Source organism: Primulina eburnea, chromosome 4, assembly GCF_022965805.1.
Source record: "Primulina eburnea isolate SZY01 chromosome 4, ASM2296580v1, whole genome shotgun sequence".
Lineage (NCBI taxonomy): Eukaryota > Viridiplantae > Streptophyta > Magnoliopsida > Lamiales > Gesneriaceae > Primulina > Primulina eburnea.
In genome coordinates, this window is record NC_133104.1 from 1,603,876 (window position 1) to 1,622,348 (window position 18,473).

The following is an 18,473-nucleotide window of genomic DNA, read 5'->3' on the forward strand; positions in this document are numbered from 1 at the left end:
TCACGGCCCGCTGTTTTATATGAAAACAGTTTGAGGTGTATATATTTGAAACATGAGTTAGTCTCATGTGAGACAGGTTGACGGATCATAATCTGTGAGACGAGTCAACCTTATTCATATTCACAATAAAAAGTAATACTCTTAGCATAAAAAGTAATACTTTTTCATGGGTGACCCAAATAAGAGATCTGTCTCACAAATACGATCCGTGAAATCGTGTTACACAAGTTTTTGACTTGAAACATATCCAATAATCAACACACCACGTGGCGTTCATGCTGTGGTGATGTAAACGGACTTTAATCCATTACATGCGTAAAAAAAATCCATTACAATTCAAAGAGAGAACCAAAAAATCAAATCCATATATATTCTTTAAAAAACAAACAGAGAGAATTTATCAAATATGGTAATCACGCAATCTAGTATTAACCCGGTGATTCACATCGCTGCGGCCACTCTCCGCCGTGACCATCGCCTCCACTTCCACTTCTTACAGAGCCACCGTATCCTCTTCCCCCGTCCCGCCACCTTTCGCCATCTGGTCGTCGACGATATCAAAATCAGAGCTTTCTCAACAGATGAGACAGAACCTCACATAGCTGCGGAAGCAGCGAAGAAGCTTCCTGATAAGCCACCGATATGCACCGCCGACGAGCTTCACTACGTCTCGGTTGACAATTCCGAATGGAGCCTCGCGCTTTGGCGCTACAACCCCTCGCCAGAGGTATTGTTTCCCACCTCTTTTTATGTGTAGACGCGCAAAATGCATGCTTGTACAATTTTGCATCTCGTTATCCTCGTAATTAAATATATATTGGTCTTTCGTGCTACAAATTTCAAATCTTGCTAAGTTACATCCATGTTTCAGATTTGTATGGACGCCATTAATAAAATAAAAGAGTATTTATCCTGTAAAATCTATGCATCTTCACATTGCAGGGTTTTTTTTTAAAAAAATTAATTTAAAATGTAAGGGAGATGTCGAGTTCTGTAGAATTAAAGGCAAAAGGCTATCATCAATGACCGTGGACGTCCAAGCCGCCATGTGCAGCTGCCGGCTGCCTTTGTGCGGATGCTGTTTTTTTTTTTATATTTTTATTTTTTTCATTATTATTATTATTTTTGTTGATTTTTAACACATGTTTTATTGTTAAAATAGGAATCCTACATTAAAAAATAGGAAACTCAATTTCAAAAAAAATAGATCACTTTAAATGGTTTGTTAGTCAACCAATTTTTTTAAAAAAATTCGTTATTTGTAAAACATTAATTAATTTATCTTAAAAAATTGAATTTATTTTTGTTTTATAAAAAAATTATTTTTATAAATATGTGTTGGTTTAATTTTCGAAAAAATGTATAATGATATCCATCAACTTATTTTTTATTTTATTATTACTAATAATATGATTAATAAAAAATAATAATAGTTGGAAAAGGGCAACTTGTCAAAAAATCCCTATACCTATTCTCAACTTCTCTTTTACTCCCTATCCCACTAAAACTTTGTTTCAACTCCCCATTTCTTTAAAATTTCCCATCCTACCCTTCAACCTTATTTTTCAAATAATTGATTTTCTTTTGTAATAAAAGGCCCATCATGCTTCCGTAAAATAAATTAAATCTTTTACCTTTTTGACTAGAGTACCACCGGGTTATATCCACCGTATTTTACGAACTGCTCCTCACAGTCCAACCACACAATCGCAACCGATGGTTACTAAGCAGATTCCTTCAGCAGTACTTAGCACAGCTCTAATTCGTTTCCTACCTTAGAGCGTACAGCAAAAGATCAAATTTTGAAAATAATACATGAGAGGGGCTAAGAGCAAAGATCTCTTTTATTCAAACACAAACATTTATTTATTACATAGTAACCTCCTGTAGAGGAGGAGAAACTTGTTTAGCTACTCCTCGTAGCTGAACTTACTACACACATAAAACTTTTGAAAGAAAATATTACAACCTTGTATGAAAGAAATGGAGAAAATTTTTTATGATCTTCACTTCCTTCTTCCGTCTTTATTTATAGAAGGCTTCTTCGGATTTGAAACTCGGATTTCAAATCTTCATTAGCCTTTACAGCTTGCTAGGGGACCATGTAGTGGTTGAAGGGTCCCTGTCTAGATTATTAATCTGGACATCAACTTCTCATCTTCCTTTATCTCTTTTAGATACCAATGACGATGAGTTTCTAGGATATCGGCAGTAATTTCATCTTTTTTATACTCTTTAAAATGATTTACTAACCATTTTAGAGCTTCTGCCTCTTTCCTCTTATATGATATCCTTCTTTTCAAAACTTTCAAATATACTCGATACATTTTTAAGTTTTGATTCTGGTGTGTTAACTGGTTTTTATTCTGTCCTTATTTATGGATGAATTTTTCGGGACCAGTTAATTTTTTATTCATTGGATTCCTTTTAGATGGGTATCCAATGCTTGCTGAGTCATCCACCATTTGTTATTGGTGGTCCATTTGTCTTTTACCACTGATTAGTGGTTGTCCTGTTTCTATCACTCATATGGTAGTGATCTTGCTTTTGTAATGGAGGGTCACATGTCCCTTTTAATTTTGTCGAGGAATCTTTGATTTTTTGTATCCTCGAGGAAAATGTGCATGTGGTCCTTCCCCACTTGTCCTTGCTTCGGTAAAATGCTTCCGATCAGATCTCGGTTTGAAACCTTTACCGAACTCTGGTTCTTTCTGTATTTGGCATTCAGGGCAGATGTTTTCCGACCATCTTCCTATGTGTGCCATATTACAGAACTTTCGGCGAGTCTCTTTGCTTGCCGGTAGCTTGCTGTTCCACAAAAGATTTCTTTTCTTTTCAAATAAATCTTCTGCGAAACTTGTTGTTTTTCCTGTCATGGTATTCAACAGGAATGATCCGTTCACCGAATGATTGTAGAATTTGAACGGAAACTTGACTTTGTCCATCTCAGTGAGACAGACCCAAATACCCCAAGCTCTTCTGGTAGAAATATCCTCTTCGGTAATTGAAGACACCAGGGGTGTTTCTTCTGTCGGAGGGTCTTTGATGAATTTCTGGACATTTAAATCTGGCCTCCTTAGCTTGATGAAATGAAAGGCTTCATGTGTGCCTTTCCCTGCTGGTTCTGGTGCTGCACTGAAAAAATACAACTCCAGAATATCTCCTCTGGACAAATAATCATTATTCGCCCAAGTTTCGTGAACAGCTTCCTGGATCCATTTTGGTAAACATGAAATCTCCGGAAAGCTGGGTGATGTAGTATAAACTGAGGCAAGAGCCCCAAATTCATACCAAGCTTTAACCTCCTTGGGATATGAATTAGGTTTCATCCATACCCTTGGATATTTTCCTGAAACATCAACCCTATTTGTAGCTGGGTTAATGCCGATACGTGTTTTTAATTTCTCCCAATTCTGCTGATAAACCTGAAATGGAGAAATTATACCTTCATTAGTACCAACCTTAGCTTTGCCTTTGTCAATACGAGGCCTAAGGTTGATCTCTCCCTCTTCAATCCCCGAGGTGAAGGGTTGACTTGAGGACTCAAGATAAGGATCAGGAGTCTCAATTTTTGTTTCAGCCGACTCATCTCGTGATGATCCCGACTTAACACTTGTGCAAGGGGTATTTGAATCCCCCGCTACAGGTATAGAGTCCTGTACTCGAAAACTCTCCATTTGAGAAACCAATGGTCTCTCAATGCCCTGGAGGATAGGCCTTTGCGTTACAGACCATAACTGAGTATATGCCTGTAAACATCCTGTAATTCGATCAGAGACAATTCTCTTATCAGCTTGTTGTAGCCTTCCCGCAACTTCTGCGTTAACAGCTAACTTGTTGAACTCGGTTTGAAGCATTTCAAGGTGTTCCCTCAAATGCCTCTGCATCTTGATAATAGCATCAATGTCAATGCTGTCCATCTCTTGTTAAAAAATCTGCAAGAATATTTTCATGAGATTTTATTATCATAATATCAAAAATATAATTTTGACATAAAGCTTGCCATCGTAATAATCTAGCCTTCTCTGGTTTAGACTCAATTCTATTCCTCAAAAAGGCTTTGACTTGAGTGTTATCAACTTTCAAAGTGAATTTCTTTGCAAGTAAAAATAACGGCCATTTTTCAAAAGCCCTCTTTACTGCATAAAATTCCTTTTCGTTGATATGCCATCTTATGGCTTCTGCATCTGAGAATAACCCACTACAATATCTGCATGGTTGTTCTCCATCTGGTGTGAGCTTTGTTAATACTGCAGCCCACCAATGATCACTGGCATCGGTATATAATACCAGATCATCCTCGTCTTGAGGAATAGCCATCTTTGGAAGATTTTTGCAAACCTTCTTTAAATGGATAAGTCCCTTTGTGTGTTCGTCTGTCCATATAAATCTAGCATCCTTTTTCAATAATGGACTGAACACCTTCCTGTGTTTTGCTAGGTTTTTAATAAACATCCCAGCAAAATTAACAACCCCTAAAAAACTTTGAAGTTGTTTCTTGTCTTTGAGATTCTCTGGAAAATTCTGCACCTTTTCTACTATGTGTTCTTGCAGAATTATTCCTGATTCATCGATTTCAATTCCGAGGAATTCAATCTTTCTTGTAGCAATGACTGCTTTCTTTTCAGATAAAACCAGTCCTTCTTTCTTGCAAACATTAGAGAAAATCTCCAAATGTTTAACATGTTCATTCATATCTTTGGATGCTATTAAAACATCGTCGATGTAAACAAACATAAACTTGAAATAATCTTTGAAAAGATTATCCATATTTCTTTGAAATATTTGGGGTGAGTTAGCCAATCCCATTGGTAATACTTCCCAAATATAATGTCCTTGAGGTGTGGAGAAAGCTGTGAATTTCTTGCTTTCTTCCTGCATCCGAATCTGATAGAATCCAGACTTGCAATCAAATTTAGAGAATATCTTGGCATTGCGAATGCAACTAATCAAGTGTTCTCTATTAGGTATAAAATACCCATCAAACTCCAGAATCTTATTAATTTCTTGATAATTAATAACCAATCTGGGTTTTCCTCGTTTAATTTCACCATGGTTTCTTACCAGAAAACCTGGACTGCTATATGGTGACATACCTGCTTTAATTAATCCAAGGTCCAAATGTTCCTTGATTATAATCTGCATATCCCTCTGATCAATGATGTTCATTGGGATGGGTTTACAACGGACAAATTCATACTCTTTGCCTTCCTTGATCTTAAGGCAAGCCCTGAGTTGATTTCTGTCCCACCATGCCAAGGGATCTTCGTTATAATTTTCTTTGATCCTCTTCTTGACATCTTCCAGTGATACCTTAGATTCAAACTCTACTTCATTTGTGTGTAGAGTTATCTTAAGGCATTCTATATCTTCTGGTTGGAGTTCCTTATCTGCTCTTAACTGGAGCATTGTTTCTCCAAACCGTCTTGAATCCTTTATTTTTGGGTTCAGAAGTTTTCCTGAATCACCACGCTTGCTGCGAAACTGGATTGGCAATTTTCTGTAAAATGCCTCCCTAAGTCTCTGGACTATGATTTTGTGGGCACATGGTGTTGTGAACACTAATCTTCTAGTCTCATTTTCTTGTGTATAGGACTTGAACATTTGTAGGAAATTATTTCCTAACAATATGTCAGCTCCTGTATCGTGAAAATAAATTGGTGGTGTCTTTACCTTGTACCAAGGTGTTTGTCCAGCACCGCCAATCATGATTTCAGTCATCTTAATCCCTTTACATAAGATTAAGATTCTTCTGGAAAAATCTCTTCCAGCAATCTTGGGTAACTCTTCTTCCAAATTATTTGGAAAAACTCCTCGTTTTGCTGTACATATTCCAGCACCTGAATCAATATATGCAGCAAAGTATTCTGCCTTATATTGTTCATACAACATTCCTACTGGAATGTATATGGAGAATGGACTTGTGGTCATTGGATTTTCCACATTTTATCTTCTGCCATAAACTCCATTCCATACTCTAGACGTTTCCAAGGTTTATGTTCCTCGAGAAACTCTAGCCCAAGAATCAATCGTTCTGATTCTTTTCCTGGAATTCCTTGAATATGAACCTCCAATTCTCCGATATTAATCAGTCCTTGGTAAGTTCCTATCATCGGTTGTTCCAAATAGTATATTGAATTACAAGGAAATTGATTCCTTTGTTTTGTAATATCAAATACTATTTCTACTTCCTTCCAACCTTCTGGGCATCTGAGCTTTCCTATTGTAGAAAAACTTTTCAACTCCTGTTGGGTTTCTATGACAGGCTTTTTATCCCATCTGTAACTTGTAATTCTATCTCCTTGAAAAGATAGTCTTCTTGGTTCCAGTCTAAGACTTTGATTTCTCTGTAGAATCGGTTTGTCTTGGATCTGGATATCTGTTTCCTGTATTAAAGGAAACTCAATTCTTTCTGGATAAATTGCCTGCGCAACTTTTCCAAATATCTCAGGTATTTCAATAAACTCGTTTCTAATAAACAATTCAGAATGATGTGTATTAGATAGAGCATATGAAATCTGATAGGTAATAGAATATGGTCTATTGCCTTCCTTCATCAACCTTTTTTCCTTGAAGTTCTGATGTAATGTCAAGGCTCGGCTGAAATCTCGATCTGCCAGGTTGTAGGCTATCCTTGGATAGATTACTCCTACAATTTTTCCCGCACAGAGGTTTCCTGAGATTGTTCCCAGTACTGAATCTTGTAGATTTCCCATTCTTTTATCGCATATGGCGATATCAATTGGTGAATCTATCCCTTCTTTGAAAGTAGCTTTTATCATAATCTGGATTGCTCCTATATGAATCCAGGACATAGTCCTTGCTACTTCTATCTTGAGTTTTTGTAATTCCTCCTTTATTTCTTCGGAAGGAATTAACTGCATCTCCATTCTATTTCCTGTAAGTTCCATTGGGATTGCCATTTCCCTTCTAGAAACTTTATAGATTAGATGATGCTTTCTGTTTCTTAGGCCAAGACTTCCTAAGAACTTTTCTACCTGTCCTGCAGAGAAACCTTGATATCTCTGTAGACTCGGATTTTCTCTCATGATTCTTTGAACCATGTTATGAGATATTGTTGTCTGGCTAAAAAACCCAGACAAATCTTCATGTGTTTCGTGTCGAAACACCTCGTCTTCAGTCAGATTCCGATTCTGTTCCATCAGATTCTTCCTGACTTAAGACTTCCTCTTCTTCATATATACTCTCCTCTGAGGCAATGTCCTCAAATTGGTATACTTGAATGAGATCTTGGTAATAAACTGCTTCTTCAATATCCGGAGTAGGATCAAAACGTTTAATACCTCTTTTCTCATTTTCTGGACAATTGGTCGAGATATGACCTCTTGCTCCACATGTCCAGCAATTACAATCCTTGAAACTTTCATTGGCTCTAGTATGAGCTCTTCTGAACGTTTTCTTTGTAGGTGTTCTTCCTGTGCTTCGAGATGAACTTGATGCCTGGGATGATATCCTACTTCTCGATGGTCCGCTTCTTTGTCCAGATTTATAAGATCTGGCTTTCTGTCTAGACCATACGGTTCTTGGTTTCCAAGAACTTTTCCCACTTCGTTCATAAGGATGAGTCCTAAAACGCTTCCTTTTATGCTTTTGTGGTTTACTTCCAATAATTGTTGGAAGATCATTTTCCTTACAACACAAAGGAGTTCTTTTGTTGATACCCCTTAGTCGTTTGTAATTCTTTTGTAATGCTGCCATGTGACACCATTCTGCCAATTTTCCTTTGAGGAAAGAGGCTCTTCTTGCCAATGTATCTGGATTACCAGGTACGTATTCCCTTATGAGCATTTCTCTCCAAGGACTTGGCATTTTTGCGAAGAAAAGCTGCATAGCTATATCTTCTTCGACTCCTGAATTCCATCTATATTTGGTGAATAGCATAATGTATTCATCTACCAAACATATATCATGTAATTCAAGACTATACAGAGCTTGAGTATATTTTTTCTTCTTCTCTGTATCTTGACTGTTGAAATAGTCTACCCCTATAAAGTGTGCTTTGAATAGGGTAGCCATTTTTCCAGCGATCTCACTAAGAGATTCCCCAATTAGGACTGACTCTTTCATGTCTGGTGAAGTCATGTCCCAAGCAATTTTTACTGATCCCATAAGACTCATTTCCAAAAGTTTAATGAATCCTTCTTTGTTGAGATCAAGTGTTCCCGCTGCAATCCTCATAGCAGATGTCCAATCGTCTATGAGATCTTCTCTGTTTTTGAAGTCCAATACATCAAGGTTAAGCATAACCCCGTAAGGATGTATAGGATCTAAAACAGTTTTCCCATAGGGTGTTTGGTGCAAAGGAATTTGAGTTCTCCTTGCCCTTGTTCCCGCTGGGTGTGATCCTCCACCAGTATGGAAATCAGTTTGAGATTCTCTCATATTTACATTATGAGATCCCATACTTTCCCTTGGTGGTTCCTGAGAAGATGACCAGGTTATTGCAGGTAGTGTTTCACCTACTGCTGTATTCATCTTTAGATCTACCACTTTGAGATTTGCGAAAGATTCCGCAAGTTCTTGTAGATCCTCCAAACCAATCCTTTCTAAAGTTGTCATCAGATCAATTTCTTTTCTGAGACAGACTTGATTAGATTGATCATCTTTTCTTCTTCAGTTAAGGGTTTTGACACCACTCTGGCCTTCCCTTGTTGATGTAACAAAGGTTCGGTACCAAAGGACGGTGGTAGCCAACCTCCTGAAGTTCTTCTACTAGAACTTGGTTGTTGTTCTAGTTTCTGTATTCTTGTTTGAATATCCTTTAAGATCTCAAGAATTTCTTCTTGTTTCTCTAGGACCTTTTCAATCCTTTGAGGTACATAATATAGCATATTGCCATAATTTTGTACCGTTTTCTGTATTTCTCTAAGATCCAGAGAGAGCTTAGAGGAGTCTGGTACTATCTCCAGAAATTTATTATTCTGAATCATAAATTTTTACCTGAGGGTGCTGTTGCTTCCCTTCGTAGATCTTCTGTTTATACAGATCCATTGTTCTCTGAAGAATTTCTTCTGAGTAGATTTTGAAGTATGTTTTTACGGTTCTTTAGTCCTCGTAAACGCATACCTTTTGTTCTGGATTCAGTGAAGCATGTACTTCGCTGTAATTCTTGTTCTAATTGAATTATTTCCAGGGAAATAAGTTCGATTTCGAACTGGATGGTAGTTCCCGGCATATTTAACAGATCATTGAAGATCTGGTCTTTTCTGCCTGTAAGAGTCTACCCTTTGTGTATGCAAGGTTTTGCAAACACTGCTGTCTTTCATCAGGAGATAAATTCCCTGATTCAATGAGTTGTTTCAGATGTTTTATAGAACATCTGAATAGGTCTATTCGGAAACTAATGTTTCTGGAATAGAGATTGAAATGATTTCGGGGATACCTAAATCCTTTCATTTCTTGATACATGACATATACTGTCATATGTCTGATGTTTCCATCAGATCTGTACCATAACTTGATGGTCACCATTGGAACATACCTTTGTTCTCCTGTTTCTGATATCTAACAATAGTTAGATGAACTTGTGTATATTCCAAAGTTTTGGAATAATTCTTGTAAATTATCTTTCTCGAACTAAGGTTCGGATTCATAATTTTTTCGAAATTCTCCTTCTCATACATTTAGTTACTAGTAATAATAAAATTTTCGTGTTTGAAATAAATTAACCATGCTCTGATACCATTTTTGAAGCGCGGAGGATCAATTAAAAGAAAATAGAGAATAAGGGTAGTTTTGTCAATTTTATAGGTTTAGGGAGTTAAAAGAAAGTTTTTGATGGCTAGGGAGTTAGGGACAAGTTAAGTTTGGGTTTGGGGATTTATGAGCAATTTCCCCGTTGGAAAATGTAAATTCAAGGCGTAAGCAAAATTTTGATTTTGTACTATTTTTAAAAACAAATCTTTTATTTATTTAAATATATGTTGATTTAGTTTTAAAAAAAATAAAAGAAGAAGTGCATATGTGTCGAAAGTTGCCGTTCTTGGAAAAGTATAATGAATTTGTTGATGTGTGTTTTTTACTTTTTTCCTGAGGATAGGCTCCACGAAGAAAACATCCCCTAATGCTGCTGTCTGGCGTAGGAACAAATGCCATTGGATATGATCTCTCTAATGGAGTTAGTTTACTTCTCTCTCTCTCTCTCCGGACTGCCTAGTATGCTTTTCATCTCTGGAACAATGTGGATTCTCTTGTTACTAGTTATGCCATTATTTGTAGGACGATGTTGGTTTCATGGGTCATATGCTTTGTTAGGAGTTAGTCACATTTTTAAGCTACGAGCCAGTTACCAAAGATAGATTCGATTCTGTATTTTATATAGTAAGAAGTTTCTTGAAATGGTAGGAGCTCCTCGATGGAAAAAGTTTCCATCTGTACTAAATGCTAAAACTCAAATGTTGCGCCATTGGTCGTGTAATACATTGAAACCTAGTTGATTAGTTGATGCAACCTAGCATCAGAACGAGTACCCATTTTGTAATTCTTATTGACTAGTGGGATAGGATTCATGATTACCTGCTATAACTTTCAATCATGCAAAAAAGGAAATAAGTAACATGCAAAATTAATTATTTTTGTTTTTTTTGTCACAATGAATCGCTCTGCAGTCTTCATTTGCCCGTTATATGTGTGGGTATGGATTTGATACCTGGATTCTAGAAGTTCGAGGAGCTGGGCTGAGTACGCAACAGTCAGGTATCAAGGATGTTGAGAAGTCAGCTGATGAGGTATCTGAAAAAATGGAAATTGCTGTAGAGAATGCAACCAATGGGGTTCCTCCCCCTATGGAGCAGGAGTCCGCCTTGGAGAAATCTGAGATAGCTGTGATCGATAATGAACTGCCAGAGACTGCAATGGTAGCGGATGAATCTAGATTGGTGACAGAATTGACGGAGACTTTTATGCGACTATCAGAAAGACTTTCTGGTTTTCTTAGTGAAACTCAGTCGAACATTATGTTTGCTAAATTGTTTGATCGGATATCAAAGCTATTAGAGGATTCCTTTATCTTTGAACGTTTTATAGAAATAAGGGGAAAGTTTTTAAGTTTGCTAGAAACGAGGCAAAACTCTGGTGTAACAGGCCAGATTAGGGACCTAAGTCAGAGACTTGTAGATATCGTGGAAGAAGGTCAGCGCTCTCTCTCACCTCAACTTTTTGATCTTCAAGGACGCCTAATGACTACAGTAGATGATTTCCAGAAACAGTTAGACCTGATTGTCAAATATGACTGGGACTTTGATCATTATCTGGAAGAAGATGTTCCTTCCGCGGTGAGGTGACATTCTCTGTGGAGTAGCCATACTTATTGTTAACTTTTGTAGTTCTGTTGAAAACAGAAATCAATTCCTTCTTGCCTCGTAGATTTTATATTATATTGTTTTTTATTGATATTGATAGTCCCAATCATTTGCCTTTACCATGTCTTCTAGATGGAATACATAAGGTCCCAGAGCAAACCGGAGGATGGTCGAATACTTACTATCGGGCACTCCATGGGGGGTATCTTGTTATATGCCTTGTTATCACGATACAGTGAGTCGATTCCTATTATACTCCGTAACTGCTTTATTGATTATTCTTCTTGTCACCACATAAATTATTAATCATTTTGCTGAGATAGAGTAATTTTTTGCTTACTTGTTGCTTGAAGTAGGATATTTACTGGGAAGTTTCTTTGCTTTGTTTTATTTTTCAAATCTGCTGAATCCTAACGTATACGGGTTAGGCCTAAATGTTTGTGCTCCGGATTGGTGGGCTACAGTTATCTTTGTATTAGTAATATGGTCGGTCTTAAGATATTTGTCTTTGTTAATTTTCTTTTTCTTTTTGTGTTTTTTTTATCTCACACTAACCCACTGTGACTTGAATCCAAGACCCATATCTTGGAACACCATCAGCTCTACCATCGAGCTGTTGGTTGGTCATGGATTGTTGCCTTTTGTTCGAGTGGTGAGCTACTTGCTTCTTTACCATTCAAAGAAATTAGAGAAGATCCTGAGACGAAGGATTCATAGAAGAATTAGTTGACCGTTTCTTGAGGAAATTTTGACATAATTTTTTTATATTTGTATGCAATCTGAATATCTCAAATAAACCTTGCAAAACTGCAAGAGAAACGAATAGTCAAGGTCATTTCTGGATTGTAAATGGCTTTTAGTGTCTCCCTTTTCTGTTCCAAGCTAACTGTGTTCTGCAAATCATTCTCTCATCACATGTTTATGGCCCTTCCTGTGAAACCGCTCAAAGTCTTTCTCACCGTCACGGAGTACTTTCTGGATTTATGGTCATTTTATTTTCTTTCTTATCCTTTAGCTCCTCAATATTCCTGCCTCTCTAGTTGTAGATTTTTTTGTTTCATTCCATCAGAAAATGACTGGTACATTATTTTTTCTTTTTCTTTTAGCACGTTGCTGATGTATTTTTTTTACTATAATTCCATTTCATCAATATATGTCTTATGCTGTTTTGATGTGGCTAGAATTGTACTTCGATGTTCGACTCTCAAAGTATATATCTTTGTAATATCTGTTATAGAAGTTTCATATTTGTCTTTTTTTATCATATGTTTTGATTGACACATGAAGTCTCTCTATTCTCAAGCAGTTTTTTTCCTTCTTCTATGTACTCTCTTAAAGGTTCTCAAGGAAGAGATCCTGGAGTGGCAGCTGTTGTTACATTGGGATCATCACTTGACTACACGTCATCTAAATCATCACTCAAACTGCTCTTACCCCTTGTAAGTAGCATTTCTTACCTTTTGGTCTCCTAGAGGTCAATGGAAATTTTTTATTTTCGTATGCTACGTTCTATGTAATTTAAGTTTCTTTCCTTCAGGCTGATCCCGCACAAGCTCTCAATGTGCCGATTGTTCCCCTAGGAGCATTGCTATCTGCAGCTTACCCTCTTTCTTCCCAGCCACCTTATGTCTTATCATGGCTGAATGACTTGATATCAGCACAGGATATGATGCACCCAGACCTTTTGAAGAAACTCGTTTTAAACAACTTTTGTAAGTTGAGACTTGTTCCCCTTTAGGGTATCTACTTGTCCTTAACTACAGATGGGTAATGCATGAATATTTACGATAAGCTTCAGTAAATGCCATGGCAATGTGGTATTGTTGTTTTAGAGAGTCTTAGTTTATGTCAAGCTAACAAGTTATATGACAAGCGATAGCATGTCTCACCATTCCTGTAATTCCCAGCTGCAATCTGATTATTTTGCGAGCAATATCTATTAATTAGTTCGTTTAGAGTGTTTTAATGAAAAGAAAAGCTATGGGTATTAGTCCATTCTTAATACAGTAGTCATCTTTGTTTAATGCATCTTGTGAAGTGCTAGAAATGTCTATGCATTTTCTAGCTTCAAATTTCTTTAGTTTATCACATTATCAGCAGGTATGCATTGATATCTCTTATATGTTATGCATTCATTCGCTGATTAATGGAAACTTTACTTTTGGTAGGTACCATTCCTGGTAAACTGTTATTGCAGCTGGCTACAGCTTTACGAGAGGGGGGACTCCGGGACAGAAGCGGTAAATTTTTCTACAAGGATCATCTTCATGAAAGCAATGTCCCTATCTTAGCTCTTGCGGGAGATCATGACCTGATTTGTCCACCAGAAGCTGTACATGGTTTGCTTTCTATTGCGGCTCAAAATAGTATATGTAAGACAAACTTCCACAAATTTTTTATTCTTCTTCCAATTATGTCAATCAGAAACTGTGAAGCTCATTCCCGAGCATTTGGTCACCTATAAAGTATTTGGAGAGCCTGGTGGTCCACATTATGCCCATTACGACTTGGTGGGAGGACGGCTGGTATGAAGATTTTATCTGTTGCCTTTTGAAATTTACTTATCTATTTTATAATTCTCATCCTTGGTTTTGAATGCTCACTGATATCGCAGGCTGCAGAACAATTGTACCCTTGTATAATCGAATTTCTAACCCGTCATGACACGGTTCAAGAACGTGAGGCATAAATCTTGAGTTTAGCTTCAAGCGGCAAGGTTATATCCATGGGATTATTTACCCCTAATTTCCTTATTATTTCCCTTTATCTTTGGGGGCAATAATTGATTATCGCATGACCAAGGTGAAAGTACTGGTAAGATATTCTAATTTCTAGCACTCCATCTCGTTTATTACTTGTACAAAATATTGTCAGAATCATTTGATTGTGTTCCTTCTAACAATTTCCTTTTTAATTTAGGGTGCCTATGAATGTAGTTTCTGCCCAAGGGATCCTTGAACGACCAGACTTGAAAGTAACACACAAAAACTCATGTATTCGTTTTACAAGATTCGCCGTAACTGTTACGTGTGTCTAGGCCCTTTTAACTGGCAGTTGTATTGAGCTCTGAGAAGACTGCGTAAACCTTAAGTTTCGGTGTATATGTTTTCTGACATTTGGATATAAACAACATTCGGTATCCATGTAAGTGTAATTTTTTGAGGTGGTTGTTATGTTAAAGCTATGTTATGAGTGGAAGAACTAATGAGGCAACTTGTTCACCAAGCTTGAGAAAAGGAGTATACCTCTTGTCGTGCAAGTCTCTTTTCTTGTTCTTTTTCTTTGCCTTTCAAATGTATTGAACATATTTGTTGTTGCCTGAGTTTTTTGTTTTCCAAACGATGGATGCCATGTGCTTTAACTGTGTTTACGCAAGCTCAACAGCACATTTTTAGGTGAGCCAACAAAAATTGTTAATATTGTGAGCTTACTCTGAGTTACAAATCACATACAAGTGACGGCGAATTCGAAAAGCAACTATAATGGTCGTGCTATTTTTATCTATTAGTATGATGCACGTGCGTTGCACGTAATTTCAATTATATTATAAAAATTAAAAAAATATGATTTTCTAAAAAATAATTTGAATCATTTTGTTATTTATCTGAGCTTAATTTCTTATTATATTAGACGATTTATAAAAACTTATATAACTTACTTTCAAAATTGTTTCCCAGATTAAAATTCAAGCAGTTGATTTTATGTTATATAATAAATTGTAATGAACATAATATATAAAACAAAATGAACTGAAGCAAATTTTTTAAAAAAAATTATATATTCAAACAAAACGTATAAATCATAATAACCTAAAAATCAACCAAATTATGTATTTTACCAATGTATAAATCATAATCTACAAAAGCGAAGAGTACTAAAGACAAATAATTATCAATTTAAAATCACTATGACTAACTCTTAAAAACAATATTAATACAAATGAAATAGTAATATTGATAGTAAAATATAACTCATAATATTTAATTTAACCTCTTAAATTTTTTTTTTTACTTTTTATTTTTACAATTCTATATATCATGGATAATAAATTCTATATATCGATCTTTCGTAAACTAACATTGATGACTGTTAATTTCTTGTTAAATAAGTTTTAAAATAATAAATAAATCAATATATGTAAAAAAAACGGGCATTCAAATAAGATTATATTGTAAATATCAAATAAACTCATATAATAATTATTAAATATAGATTCGAAACTATATGATTTTAACCATTAAAATTTGAAATATAACAAAAGAAATAGACGTTCATATATATTTTTGTGATACTATAATTTATTACTTAATTAGAAATTTCAATAAAAATATAATTACAAAATTACAATAAAATCATTGGAAAAACATGTAGAGAGAATTAAAAGGATAAAACTTTTAAATGTAATATAAAGATGAGTTATTTGATAAAATTAATATAGGAGTTACATTTTAATCTTGAAGTGTGTATAGAAGGTTAATTTTGTCATTGCACAATTGGAAAACAATGCCCTTCATCCACACTTTTATAGGTATATATAGAATATAGATAGATATAGATATATGAGAAATTTTAAACTATCCTGAAATAATACAGAGCAGTTTGAGAGGTCGCTGTTCTCAACAGTTGTGCTTGTTACTTGTCATTTTTCCAAAAGTTCGACTTCTTAACGAGTGGAAGTATGTTGGTTGAGTACTATTACTGTGATGAAATAAAAAGAGGTTCATGCATCGACCGACAATGTCTTTATATGAAAACATTTCTCATGTGCACAACAAACACCGCAGTCTAAAGAATGTCAGATTTCGAGCTGAAAAAATTAAGGATATTTGTGGCAACATATGGTTGCATGAATCCGAAACCTACTTTTGGTGCAATCACTCGAGCCCATACGTTGTCCTTGTGTTCCTTTGCCGCCCCATGTTAAAATATCTCTTCACATGTTAAAAATGGCAAAATTCATAATCGCCATTCAAAATTTCCAATGAATGATAATGGGATAAAGTCATTCTTGTCTCCTTTGTCCCCTCGTCTTCTCACCATTTCTGATCCCAACTTCAATTCTGCCGCATGGGTTTCAAATATTGGACTCAGAATATGCGAGTTGTATGGACTATGAATGCAGTACGTATATTTCATAACAAAGTTGATATATTTGCTTGTTATTGCAGTTTAAATGGATTCATATGTGTCAAGCTATATTCTTCCCACAGCATATTGTGTAAGCAAAGAGGATTCTAAGCTGATTGATTTGGGGCTCAGTCTTAGAGCATTGCAGCCAGATGCTGGTTATCCTTGTGCTCATGGTAACACCATTCATTTTCTGTGCGGAACCAATAGCTTCATCGTCATTTATCAGTATCTTAAGCTTCGATTCAGACTTTGACTTTTGAATATGATTAGTAGATCATTGTCTTATCTTTCCAACGCATACTGAATCACTTAATTTCAATAACCGGGCTGAGATATATGACCAAAATACCGCAACTGCTCATACCCAACTGATTGCTGTTTTCGTACAATCATTTTGATCATTCAGCAACCGGTTTGACCTAGATACCATTCGATTTTGCCCATCTGAGCTGAAATACGACTTGTTCCAGATTGAGTTTTCTGATCAGTAGAGTTGGCAGATTGTCATTTGAATCATCCAGCTGAGAGATATCATCAAAACACCGAAACTTGCCAGAAATTCGATTTGTGCATAATTCAGTTTCAGCTTGCTTCTTGTTTTAATAACTTCACACTTGAGTAAATATGTTAGAAATACAATAACAAGTTTTGTTAACATCAAAATCAAGATTGCGAACTTGAAAAGTTGCAGCAATATGTATGTTAGATATCTTAGATTTATTTAAAATAATGTTGTTCTTGTTTTTGGAAAACTCGATTGTATACTACTCGTTTCATGCCATTTGATTCTATATATGTTTCATTCCACGTGATTCCTTTATTATACTATAAAATATTGAAAATACACTGTTAGGATTCAAATTAAAAGTGATAAGGAAATTTCCGAAACATGAAAAGATAAGACCTGATGCGGTGGGTTACAACAAGCCATATATGGCATCGTCCCTTAAAGGTGTAATTATTAAAGACCGATCAATATATCATAGATAAAGAGATGAATAACAGTGTTTTGTACAATTTTATGCTTCAATTATGATATATTTTAATTCCTTGTTTCGAATTCTATTTGTCTCGTGTATTGATTTATGATGTGACCTATTATACTATATGTCACTTTTGTATATTTTGATATTCTTGTGAATTATTGACCATCATATGCTGAGTGTTTCCCCCAAACACTCACACATTTACTTCCCTCCCTAGACAGCGGCGAAGATCAATTGGAAGATGATGAACAACACATGTTTTAGGGTTGGTGATCAAGTTTGAGACATGAAGTTTCAAGCATCAATTTTAGTTTTTTTTTCTCTTTACGTTATCGTTTCCGCAATTGTGTTTGCACTGTAAAAAAAGTTATAATTTATGAAATAGACTAATTTTTGACTATTTCATGTAATATGTGACTTGTTTTGCGATTTTAAATTGTTAAACAATGCTGATGACGCATCTCTGGTTCGGAGCGTGACATTAGCCCAAATGGTGCGTCCTTGTTGATTGTTGGTTCTATGTTGAACCTAATTATCCCATTCTACAGGAAAATGAATTTGGATACCTCTTTTGATGTATAACATTAACATCTAATTTCTAATCTTTCGAGTCACGACCTAATTGTAACGAACATTTCTTCAAACATAAACCAATTTACATTTGAAATAGAATAATCTCATATTTGGCTATTTAAACAAATTACAAAATTTTAATATCATTCTATATAAGCAGAATTTGAAGTTATAGCCGAAATTTGAAGTCCACGGTCAATTTTTGTTCCCTTGAAACTTCCTCTAATCTCTCCACCTCAACTTGCCTGATTGACGGGATCAATGACTCCAAATCAAAGACACAAATGTTGAAAAATAGTGTGTTTAAATGGGTTCCATACGAAATTATTGACAAACTAAATCAGACAAGTTCTGTTACTAATTTGTAGTCAACCAAATATCAAGAATCATTTGGTACAAAAATTTGGCCCCCGAGTCCAAAGTCTTGCAGGGTGCGGGTGCGGGTGCGGGTGCTGGCCTACTA

General features: G+C 35.6%; 1 protein-coding gene and 1 long non-coding RNA gene across 3 annotated transcripts; both read left to right on the forward strand.

Moving 5' to 3' along the window:
• Window positions 1-341: 341 nt before the first annotated feature.
• On the forward strand, window positions 342-14,580 carry LOC140830510 (uncharacterized). Its single transcript, XM_073193867.1, has 10 exons — window positions 342-727; window positions 10,061-10,138; window positions 10,629-11,294; window positions 11,454-11,556; window positions 12,660-12,760; window positions 12,859-13,033; window positions 13,490-13,660; window positions 13,746-13,846; window positions 13,936-14,135; window positions 14,241-14,580. The coding sequence occupies exons 1-9, from the start codon at window positions 407-409 to the stop codon at window positions 14,008-14,010; spliced, it is 1,791 nt and encodes a 596-aa protein (XP_073049968.1). The 5' UTR covers window positions 342-406; the 3' UTR covers window positions 14,011-14,135; window positions 14,241-14,580.
• A 1,427-nt stretch (window positions 14,581-16,007) lies between these two features.
• On the forward strand, window positions 16,008-17,867 carry LOC140829664 (uncharacterized). Of its 2 annotated transcripts, none has more exons than XR_012117495.1 (3): window positions 16,008-16,442; window positions 16,532-16,624; window positions 17,655-17,867. It is a non-coding gene; the product is annotated as an uncharacterized lncRNA (long non-coding RNA). The 2 variants fall into 2 exon arrangements; XR_012117496.1 differs by having other exon boundaries at window positions 17,659-17,867.
• Window positions 17,868-18,473: the final 606 nt, after the last annotated feature.